Source organism: Saccopteryx bilineata, chromosome 5 (assembly GCF_036850765.1).
Source record: "Saccopteryx bilineata isolate mSacBil1 chromosome 5, mSacBil1_pri_phased_curated, whole genome shotgun sequence".
In the NCBI taxonomy this organism is placed as follows: Eukaryota; Metazoa; Chordata; class Mammalia; order Chiroptera; family Emballonuridae; genus Saccopteryx; species Saccopteryx bilineata.
Window position 1 is genome coordinate 181,136,578 of NC_089494.1, and position 12,306 is coordinate 181,148,883.

At 40.6% G+C, this 12,306-nt stretch overlaps 1 protein-coding gene across 1 annotated transcript; it reads left to right on the top strand.

Annotated features, from left to right (window-relative positions):
- The first annotated feature begins 6,503 nt into the window (after positions 1 to 6,503).
- DDIT4L (DNA damage inducible transcript 4 like) lies at positions 6,504 to 11,435 on the top strand. The gene is made up of 3 exons (XM_066281252.1): positions 6,504 to 6,671; positions 6,976 to 7,111; positions 8,873 to 11,435. The coding sequence occupies exons 2-3, from the start codon at positions 7,021 to 7,023 to the stop codon at positions 9,361 to 9,363; spliced, it is 582 nt and encodes a 193-aa protein (XP_066137349.1). The 5' UTR covers positions 6,504 to 6,671; positions 6,976 to 7,020; the 3' UTR covers positions 9,364 to 11,435.
- The last annotated feature ends 871 nt before the right edge of the window (positions 11,436 to 12,306 follow it).

The following is a 12,306-nucleotide window of genomic DNA, read 5'->3' on the forward strand; positions in this document are numbered from 1 at the left end:
AAGTTAATTTCACAGTGCCTACTTGTGGCCTGGTTGAGTTGGAACCGGAAGTCAAATCATTAGGGTGTGCTGCTCTGCTACATGTACAGATGTGAGCATCGTTTTTATGTTTAGCACATGGACATCTAACCTTACTGAAAAGGGAATTATGTATAGCTATAAATTAGTTTGTTAAGTACTACTTATTACTCAGTTTGGATATGATGCATTAACAATGTCACAACTGAATGCAATCCAGTGTGCTAAACAGCTACACTGACATGTCCTGAAAAACTGCTTTAGCAATCTGTGATTTAGCACCTCTACTACCATACATATCATCTCAAAAAATAGTTCTTAATTACCACCACAATATTTCAAAAAGTGATGCCAATGTTTTAAAGTATGACATAATTATAGCAGAAGAGATGAACACTTGCATAGCTAGTGCAAACTCTCTCCAGTAAATTGGGAACTAACAAGATATATGTCTTTCTACATTATGCCCTTCCTGCCATATTTGTTGTTTCCAAATACAACCTTCCACCGACCAACATTTTAAATACATTTTACAATGTAAGCCCATTTCTAACGTTATATAATTGGCTTCTATTTCATCAAGGTTGAAAACAACTTACAGTTTGGTGGTGTTTCAAGTTTATTAAACAGGATTTTATTTTTACATAATACAGTCATCTCAAAAGACAGAACTGTTTTCACATAGCTGCACATGGTTTTATGAGCCAAGCCCAAGGGCTATGAACCATACAAGACTGATGCGATACATTAAAGCCAGTGAGTCTGACTGAGGGTATGGAGAATCCACCAACACGAAGGCAAGGCTGGGAACCCACTTTTCATCAAGGCCATGCTCTGCATATGGTAGGAACTCAATAAATGTTTTTTATTAATTGGCACAAAAAAGTTTTACAAATGCTAGATGGTAGTACTGTTTTGTTTATTCTCTTTAAAAGTTTGTGCTTCTCACATTTTAACTGCATGCGACATGAACCATTTAGGGATCTTTTTTAGAAAGAAGATTCTATTTCAGTTGTGTTGAGGGTGAAGTTTCTGCATTTCTTACAAGCTCCTAGGTGATGTTCATGCCACTGGTCCAGGAAACAAACTGAGTAGCAAGGCTATAAACCGTCCTTCAAAATAAATTAGTGCTTATATTATTGTGCTGCCCCTAACTTATCACACAATTGTACTCTATTTATTTCTCTACATTCCTTTCTAAAGTATAATCTCCCTGGAGACAGGAACACTTGTATTTCTCTGGAATTCTAATGGATAATTAATATTTAGTTAGTACTTACCGAATATTGATCAACCAATGAATGAATATGTACAAAATATATTTTATATGTACCCTGAAATGCATGTAAACACTCCCCTAGCTATCTTTTCATAAAAATGTCTCCAGGGTATTGGTGGTTTTTTCACCCAAAATCAGAACAAAATTCATAATTATAATCATGTTTAATATTTTTCAAACATTGTGTATTAACTCACTTAATCTGCAGAACAGCCCTTTGTGATATTATTATAATTTGCATTTTAAAGGTAGAAAGGGAAAAGTGTACATGTTAAATACCTTATCAAAATTTGTACAGCTAGTGGGATATGCACCTAGGCAGTCAGGGTCCATAATCCATAAATGTAAATGCTATACCAGGAAGAAGGAGAAGAAAAAAAAGGAGAAGAAGAAGAAGAAGAAGAAGAAGAAGAAGAAGAAGAAGAAGAAGAAGAGGAGGAGGAGGAGGAGGAGGAGGAGGAGGAGGAGGAGGAGGGGGAGGAGGAGGAGAAGAAGAAGAAGGAGGAGGAGGAGGGGGAGGAGGAGGAGAAGAAGAAGAAGAAGGAGGAGGAGGAGGAGGAGGAGGAGGAGGAGGAGGAGGGAAGAAGAAGAAGAACAGGAGGAGGAGGAAGAAAGGAGAGGGGAAGGGGAGGGGGAGGGGAGAAGAAAAGAAGAAGAGGAAGGGGGAAGGAGGAGGAGGAGGAGAAAGAAATCACCTATCCGTCACTCTGTCAGATTTTTTAATCTTAATATGCTTTATATCTGCAGAGTGGGGATTGGACCCATTGTAATGACTACTTTGTAGAATCCTTTGTCTAGTTCATACTGACATTCTTGGATTTAATTCTATTCTCGTGCAACCCCATGAGTTTATATTATAAAGCAATGTGCAATTTTTCTGGGACACAAATGTGAATAACAAAAGCTATGCAAAGTTTGCAAAGCTTGTTCACCTGAAAAAGACACTTGGCTGGTATAGGCAAGGAGACCAATGAAGGAACAGAACCTACATGAACATATAGCTTTATTTTTCTCTTCTTAATTTTGTGCACATAAGAGCTCCAGAGAAATGGTATGTTATGGTGGTATTCTCAAATTTTGGATTTGCAAAGATTTTAAGATATATCCCTAGAAAAATGTCAAAGACCAACTCCATGTTCTTGGCTGACATTCTCTTATGTGGGCATCTGAAATATAAATCTTTGTAAAATCAAGAGAAAGCAGACTGTGTGCCTTTAAACATATCAGCTTGCTTTATAGGAAGACAATCCATAGCATTGTTCTTGAAGAAAAAAAATCATACAACTATTTTAAGAGATAAGTCACTATGGTAACCATTTCTCTGCATGAATTTAGAGAGGCAATGCCTCCTGCAACTGGAAGATTCTCTCAGCTTTTAGCAGCGACAATTACACATTATCTTATATTGGGCTTGTTTTTGTTTAGTACTAAGTTTCTATGTTACCTTAATGAAAAATCCTTTATCATTCTATAGAATGACACATGTTGCATATTTAATTATTAAATGGAAATTTTATTGATTGGAACATCCTCAAAGATAAAAATAATGACTAAATAGCCATCTCATCCAGCATATTAACAGAAGGTCATACATACCTTGAAACAACCAGGTAGTTCACTAGACAACGATTTCAAATATCTGTAAATTTCATATTATCAAGAAAAAAACACTTCTTAGATTAATAAAGGAAAGTTAATATATATAACTCTATTTTGCATCAAAATAACCTTAGCTACATTGTTTTCTTACATTAGGAGTTCTCCTTCCTGCTCTCCCATACAGTGATGCATGTGTTATAATAAAAAAGGCTTTCCCAATCATTGGCAAATATTTTCCAGATTTTCTGCAAATGGGAAAGACTGTAAAGTTTATTCTACTTTAATAATACTTCCCCAACCCCACTTAGCCCCTTTAGTGCTAGCTGCACTGAACAAGAGAACTATAATTTCAGAACAATAGTAATTGCAATATCAATATCACTCATTAAACACTTGCTCTGTACCAGACCCTCTTCTAAGGCTTTACAAGGCAGTAGATTTACAAATTTAGTACAATCAAGCAAAGCCAGAGACCATGTACATTTAAGGAGTTTAGATTTATTTATTAATAAAAAGATAATATTTGGCATTGATTATAACCTCTTAATCCTCACAACAACTTCATGAGCTTGGGAAGGGACCTTAAATACTGTACAGATCAATTTCCATGTTCTGTGAATCCTCCCTGAATATACTGTACAGATTAAAAAACAGTCATTTTTTCTTTGGTGTCACAGTTTATAAAATGAAATAAGCAATTCACTGAATGTAAATGTATTAATAAGACCTCAGGAATAATGGTTCATACTGAGTAAAGAGAGAAAATTAGCTGGTGAAACATGTAATAAATGCTCAACAATTCCAATCACAAATACACAAGACATCAGTATTTCCAATAATAATACATCAAAGCCTCATATTTTTTACATTTTGAAATATCCTTGGTATTCTTAATTTTACACTTAATGTAAGCAATGATATTATGAGCACTATATTTATACATGAGGGGGGCTCAAAACTTACTTTATTTCCCTAAACATCAAATAAATATAGTATTGCCATTTGTTATTGCTATTTCTTTTTTGTAAGAAAGTGGATGAGTAAATCATAGTAAGTAAAAAGCAAGCATGCTTATGATTTTGATAGTTTGCTATAATATATTGATGTATGAAAGACAATCAAATTATTTAATCAATTAGATTTTCTCTCCATATAGAACTATTATTTCCAAATAAGCATCCTCTAAACTATTTTTTAGGCACTAACAATAGAGGATGTAATAAAATAGTAAAATGTGCTTCATCGTTGCACCTGTTAAATACCTGAAATACACCAATGTGATAAACTTTCAGTTACAAATAACTATCTGTATCTGCTCCACATTATTAAAAAAAAATCTAATAAGCTAAGTGTGTCATTGCATGACAACACTATTATGGCACCTAATTTTCCCTAATTCTGTTCTATCCTTCCTTTTTTAAAAATCAGCTCTCTTTATATAACAGCACAAAGGTACATAGAATAGATTTTTTTACCCCTTTAAGTAGATAAAGGAGGACAATTTCCACTAATTATTTCAGATACGTGTTGAATATCAGTCATTTCTTATGCCCTGTAATCTGGAGAGCAAGGCTCATTCAGCCAAAAAGGAAAAAAAAAAAGAGATATTTGACGTCTTTTGTAACATAGGTAAATTATTTCTTGCAGTAAAATCCCAAAGGGCTTTGCAAATTTTCGGTTAAGTGAGCTGAGAGTAACTGCTCCTTTGTAAAGGTCTAATAATCTTTCTAGCCCGTTGGGGAGTACTTACTTTATGAGTTATGCCTAAATACCCTAAGGAAATTGAAATGGGCAATTTCTTTATTTCATTGTGCACGTTCAGACCACTCAATCCTAAATTGTTAATCCTAATAACTCTCTTTAGAGGCAGGTAAGAGGCAGTCTCGTTAAGTGTCCCTCCCCCCACCCACCAACCCAGCTGAGGAGAGGAGGCTCTGCCAGTGCCCACCCACCTCCCTTCCAACTGCCAGGCAGCCAGCATCTGAAATTTGACCAGGGGCACATATCCATTGGTTCCCAACACACTGGCCACTAAAACTGCTTTTTAATCCGCTTAAATGGGCTTGTTTGTTTTCTACTTTTCTATTATTGAAATAGAAGTGGAAATCTGCTTTCAAAAGCCAGCCTATCAGCATCTCCCTCCTTGGCCCTCCTGACCTTCAGGCAGCACAGCTGCCTGCGTTGAGTTAAAAATGGACTGTCAAGCTGGCTTTAATTTCTGCTGCTCTGCTTCTGAATGTCCTCTCACTGATCTGTTTATCACATCCTCCTTACCCCTTCTGTTGTTGTTTTTCTCACTGAGTTTTTAGCCTGGACAGCCGAAAGCGCCTTTCAAAGTCCTAACCTACAGATCCCTGTACCAGTGACAAAGTAATCCTAGAGGACTCGGAGCAACACTAGAACCTCCTCTATGTTGAAGCACTCTTTCCCTCTGGGCATCCCACTCTTTCCTTCCCCAGACCCACCACCGTCACTGGGAATGGTCACTCTGCACAGATCATTTCCTACTGGAACACCAACGCGAGGGAAAGGGTGGCTTAGAAGTTTTGTACGAAAACCTGTTTGGCTATTTGTCTATGGATCGTTGACTCTTTCTTTGGCTCTTCTGGCTCTCTCTGCGCTCAGGTTCAGGACTGCGCACCAGGCCTCACAGGATAATCCTTTACGGTGTATAAAACTGGATCTTCACTGCCCAGAGCCCCTTCAAAACCACCGGAGCCCAAGTTCCTCCCCCTGACAGGGCTCGCCAGGAGCTTTGCCTCCGGGAATGACAATTGCTCCCAGCGATCAGGCGGGTGGAGAAGGCAGCTAAGATCCCACTAATGGTTTTGTTTAGTTTCTTGGCAAACTCCCTTTCATTCTACCTCCCGGCGTTCCGGAGCCAGGTCTAATTAGAAGAGTACCAGGCTCACCCTTCTCGCGGAAAGAACACATTAGTCATAGATGAAACAGCGCTAAGTTTGCCTGAGCTCGGGAGTGCAGTGCGTGAAGACCCTTGCTAAAATGCTAGTTTTCGATGCCGGAAAGAAAAGCTAGATCTGACTGCGTTCAGGAGAGAAGGACAGAGAAACCCAGGGACGCAGGGGTAGAGTTGACTTGGTTAGAGGCCAGAACTAAGTGTTTAAGTAATGCTCCTTGAGCGTGGAAACAGAGTTAAGCAAAGTGTTCGGTATGACACAGGAAAACCTAGGGTAATAGTAATAGACAAAGGACAGAAAACTTCCCGCTGCCCGGGACAGTCTCAGCAAGGGCGCCAGCAGAGTGAGAGAGAGAGCGCGCGCGCGCGCGCGCTGCCGAAGAGGTCGCACCAAAGAATCCAGGTCGGTGGCAGAGAAGAGTGGTCAGTTTTGGGCGAGTCGTGCCCCGGGGATTGCGGTCACACTGACCCTTGGCCCACCCTGGAAATAGCATGTATCAACAGTGCTCTAAGATTGTCCTTAACTCCCAGCCGCTCGCCTAGGGCAGCTGGAAGAACCAGGGTTGAAATGCAACCGGACCAGTGGAGGGGCGGGGCGCAGGGCGGGGGCGGGGGCGCAGGTGGGCGGGGCAGGCCGGCCGGGTGAGCGGCCTGGGCCTATAAACTGCTCGCTGCCCCAGAGGCGGTGCATTCAGTGGGGTGGGTGCTAGGTGTGTTGGGACCGAGAGGAGAGCGGATCGCTGCTGGGGTCTGCCCGGTACAGAGTCCCCGAGGGAGGAGGCTGCAGAGGACAGCTCCTGCTCCTTTTACTCCGCGGCGTTGCCTGCGCGCGCGGCGGACGCAGCGACCTCCCGGCAGGTGAGGGAGGCGGTGGCCTGGGTGCGGGGTGAGCGTAGGCGGCGGCCTCCGCTGCCCGGGCCACGGTGAGTGAGCTCCGCGCGACCAGTCTGCTCCGAGTTTTGCTAACTTTGAATGAGTTTCAGGTTGTGGCAGGAGTAGGCATCTCCGCTCGCGAGACTGCAAACTTGAGTTGCAGGGGCCGGCTGCTTCCCGTTGGGAAATGAGTGCTCAGCTAGTTCGCGCTGGTTATGCGGGGCATTTTAGGAGCCTCTTCATGTCTGCCTGCTCTTGCAAATCTGTCCTTGTTGCCTACTTTTTCCAGCGTCCCAGGCCGTTCTGCCACGCGAGGGAAACGGAGCCGTTGACCATGGTTGCAACTGGCAGTTTGAGCAGTAAGAACCCGGGCAGCATTTCAGAGTTGCTGGACCATGGCTTTTACCCGGGGAGCCAGCTGAATGGTGAGTTTCCCAGCTGCCCGCCTCTCTCCCCACCAAAGGTTGCAGCCCCTCCATAGATCGGATCGGATTGGTGTGTGTGCGGAGTCGCCCCTTTCCTCGATGGAGGTGCCACAAAAGCCATTTGAGGAAACTCCTCAACAAATTTTCTGGCATCTTCTGTCCATGAAAGTGAGAAACAAAAGTAGCAAAAAATAAAATACTGACGGCTGCATAGGTCTAGTCTGCTGCTAGTGCGTACCTGGAGGTGAAAAGTTAAGTAGGTTTCTTATCATTGTGAAGTTTTGGTGAATTTTAAGTGTACAGTTATGTGTGTTTTAATAAATATAACCACCCTTGTAATCACTTCCATGACTCCCTCCTCCAGAATTCCCCTGTACCTGTTTGCCATCAATTCCCCGTTCTCTCCCCGTTTGCTTTTGCCTCTAGAGTTCATCTAAATGGAGTCATATAATGTGTACTCTTTTGTAGCTGGTTTCTTTCCTGCTGCTTAATTTGAGATCAATCCATGGTATTGCTCATATCACTGTGTCTTCCTTTTTATTGCTGTATAGTATTCTATTTGTGAATAAAGCCATTATTCTCTTTTCAATGCCAGAAGGAAAATTTAAGACTGCAGTGATGCTGGACAGACTGTCATTTACCGTTTTAAACAGCCATGTCTAAGTTAATAACATTGCTCTGTCACTGAGGATCTGTGTGGGCACAGACAAATTGCTGAAGATTTGGGAGGGGGGGCTCCCTCATTTAGAAGGCAAAACAGTTGACGATCTAATTTTATAGTCCACCTCTAAAATTCTGTCCTCAACAAGTGAAACCTTGTAATTTGGTATGCATTTGTTTTATTTAGTTTTTAAAAAGAACAATGATCTAAGTGGATACATGATGTGGGGAAAGGAAACCACAGCAGCCAGTGAGGGTGCAGTACGCTTAGGGAGGGAGCCAGCAGGATTTCTGCCTGCACCCTGCTTAGTTGAGTGTGTGTGTATGTGTGTGTGGCATCTTGCCAAGTGGTAGGATTAATTTGGAAGGTAGGTGACCAAATGCAGACCTATCTCTTTTCCTTTGCGCAAATCTAATTTTGTTTTACTGGGACTATTTTGTTTTGCTTGGCCATGGAAAACTACCCAGCCAGTTATAAATACTCTCATGGACCTCAAAGGTCTTCTTTGAGCAATTTTTAATCAAAGAGGTTAAAGCTAAAATCGGAATTTACAGGCCATTCCAGTAAAAGCTTTTAAAGAAAGAAACAAATTTCAAAGATATTTAATATAGCTTCTCAGATTTGTCTTAAATTCATCACTTGAGAAACAATAGCAAAAATTCGGATTTCACAGCAATAAACTCATATATTCTTAGAGTTAGAAGAAAACAGTTCCTGAGTAAAAATAATAATAATAATTAGGTATCAATGTTTATTTCAAAGTAATCCATGTTCTCTGTAAAACAAATAGAAAGTCTTTATAAGCAAGTGCAGGAGCAAAAAATAGAAGAGATTTTTGATGCACTGTCTTTAAGATTATATGTGTCTATATGCATAAATTTAAAGAAAAATGGTTATATCCTTATCAAAACCTTTATTTCATAAATGAGAGATCACTTGCTCTGTTACCCCACTAGTTAATAGCAAAGTGAGATCAGCTAATTCCCAAAGAAATATTAGAAACAGGTAGACATTGTGGATAGACATAATCACTATTGCTATTTTAGTGTGTTTTTCCTGCTCCTGGATTTCTTTTCATTTCAAACTTCTGTTTTCTACAGATTTTGACTACTGGGATTATGTTGTTCCTGAACCCAACCTCAATGAGGTGGTATTTGAGGAGACAACTTGCCAGAGTTTGGTTAAAATGCTGGAGAACTGTCTGTCCAAGTCAAAGCAAACCAAACTCGGTTGCTCAAAGGTCCTTGTCCCTGAAAAACTGACCCAGAGAATTGCCCAGGATGTCCTTCGCCTCTCCTCCACAGAGCCCTGCGGCCTGCGAGGTTGTGTCATGCACGTGAACATAGAAGTTGAAAATGTATGTATAAAGCTGGACAGGATTGTATGTGACTCTAGTGTGGTGCCCACTTTTGAGCTTACGCTCGTGTTTAAGCAGGAGAACTGCTCGTGGACCAGCTTCAGGGACTTTTTCTTTAGCCGAGGTCGGTTCTCCTCCAGCCTCAGAAGAACTCTGATCCTGAGCTCAGGATTTCGACTTGTTAAGAAAAAGCTTTACTCCTTGATTGGAACAACAGTCATTGAAGAGTGCTAAAAGGAAAACATTTAAAAAAGTCCTTTTTATGATTGGGTAATAAAACTCTGTAGCTACTCAGGGTATGGTCATTGTAGTTTGCCCTGTCCTCTTTCAACAAGAAACCCCAAATCAAGTTCATCTTCTCTATGTTGTATAGTCAAAACAACCCCAACTCAAGAGCTTATTTTGTGGCTTTTGAGCAGTGACTCTCAGTGTCTTCACTATATTGTGGTTTTGTTTTGTTTGTTTTTTACAAAATGGAATGGAATGGAATAAGGAAGGAAAAAAGAAGCAGTCCACGTTAGTTTTGTATTTGATATCCTAAAGTTTTCCATGTAGTCTTGCTAATTAATACACTATTAAACCAACCTTGCTTAGTTTGTTTTTCATATGGCTTTTTATTCTGTAAGTTTTCAGAGTGACCCTATCAATCACAGAATCTTACTGAGTGATGCTTAGTCCATCAAAACTTCCAGAAGCCCACACCACCAACTTCCTGCCTCTACTCTAACTTGAAGGGTTTTTATACAGGAGGATAGAATTAAGTGGGTGAACATAATTAAAACGTAACCATATGCCAGGGTGAATATAAGAAACATCATTGGGAGAACAGAACTACTTCACTGTTTCCTGGCATCCTCGGCACTCTTCTGTTTTAATGTGAGAAGCTTGAGCTACCATTTGAATAACCACAGTATTGTTTTAAATGACTATGGTACAGTGTAAGCTCAGTTTTTCTAGTTTGTAACTATTGAATGATATCTTTAAACCGGAAAAAATGGAAAATGTTGAAACGTTACTTTGCATGTATTTGCTTACTCTTCCATTATGTGAATGCATATGAGGATAGGACATGAGTTCTCAGATCCTGTGTCTTATTCAGTTGCTAATATAGCTTCTTCTCAATGTTGCATACCCTTAATCTCAGGTAAACCCTTTCATTAGTCAGTGTTGTCTCATCCCTAGCCTCTTGAGAATTTAAGTATCCCTCCTTTACTCAAATCTTCAAAGCTATAGCTACAGACTACTACTCTTCATTCTTAAAATGGGTCTATTTCAATAGTCTAGAGCAGGGGTCTCAAACTCACAGGCCGCATGGCCACGAGTTTGAGACCCCTGGTCTAGAGAATGAAAACTGGACCTAAGTAACCAGTTCACACACCCAGCTTTTTTTGGTCTTGGATACCTGTTCCTAGGGAACAACAAAAGCCTTTTTCTCTTGTTCCCACTATCTAGATCAGGGGCAGTCAACCTTCTTATACCAACCGCTCACTTTTGTGTCTCTTAGTAAAATTTTCTAACCGCCTTCCGGTTCCACAGTAATAGTGATTTATAAAGTAGGAAAGTAACTTTACTTTATAAAATTTATAAAGCAGAGTTACAGCCAGTTAAAGCATATAATAATAATTACTTACCAAGTACTTTATGTCGGATTTTCGCTAAGTTTGGCAGAATAAATCTTTATAAAACAACTTACTATAGTTAACTCTATCTTTTTATTTATACTTTGGTTGCTCTGCTACCGCCCACCATGAAAGCTGGAACGCCCACTAGTGGGTGGTAGGGACCAGGTTGACTACCACTGATCTAGATCATGATCCTTCTTTTATGCTAATGAGAATGCAGCCTCCACACTACAGTGCTCATTTCTGCAAGGCCTTCACATCCTTCCTGTAGGTCCTGAAAAAGCATATTCAGATCTTCTGCCTAAGCTCTTCGTGCTACTTTACATACCTGAGGGTGGTAGGGACAGATGGCTTCATCCTGGTGTAACTCAAAAGCCAGTTGATCCTATTATCCCATAAGTGAGCTAACACTTCGCTGTTCAGATCATAAAGCCATCTCTAGGCTCAGGCGAGGGTAAGTCAGCCTTGTTTTAACAGGAGTTGGGGTTCTAAAGGTCACTGACCCTGTGGGTGAGCCTTCTCTGGCATGGATATAGAACTGCTGCCCCTCTTCCTCTTGTCTTTGGCTCTTTTTTGTGCTCACAAAATGGTAATGATGGATTATGGAGACTCTTAAATTAGTATTTCTGTTAAAGGAAATTAAAGTTTGTCTATTTTTGACAATAAAGCATCATATATTTTTAATCTTTTTGTCCTTTTTGTCTGTTCTTTTATTCAATGATCCCCCTAAAATATATTTGACTATTTGATGGAAAGTGACAAAGCATCTTTCCCCTTTAGGTGCTCTGCTTCATAATTTTTCAAATACAAAAAAAAAAAAAAATAGGAAGACATTAATTTGAGCTCCTTTGGCAGTGCCTTTTTTTCAAAAAGAAAAAGTCATTGTGTAAAGCCTTTTTCTATAGTTTTCCTAATGACCAAGTGCAAATATATCACATTGTAAGATCAGTGCATATTTTAGTTTGTTATCAGAATATTCTATTTGAACAGCATATCTTTTTAATTTCACTATTATTCATCAAAGTGAATTTTAATCTTTTTTTACCTATTTTTTCTGTCTCTAAACTTTGGTCATTAGCTCAGATTTCTCTTATTGTTCTGGGTGCTTTATATAAATTCTCTCACTTATTCCTTACAAGCCTATCATTTAAACCACTATCATCTCCATTTTATACAAAAATGACCAGACACAGGCCCTGGCCTGTTGGCTCAGTGGTAGAGCGTCGGCCTGGTGTGCAGGAGTCCCGAGTTCGATTCCCGGCCAGGGCACACAGGAGAAGCGCCCATCTGCTTCTCCACCCCTCCCCCTTTCCTTCCTCTCTGTCTCTCTTCCCCTCCCGCAGCCAAGGCTCCATTGGAGCAAAGTTGGCCCAGGTGGTGGGGATGGCTCTGTGGCCTCTGCCTCAGGGGCTAGAATGGCTCTGGTTGCAACAGAGTGACGCCCCAGATGGGCAGAGCATCGCCCCCAGGTGAGCATGCTGAGTGGATCCCAGTCGGGCACATGCGGGAGTCTGTCTGACTGCCTCCCCGTTTCCAACTTCAGAAAAATACAAAA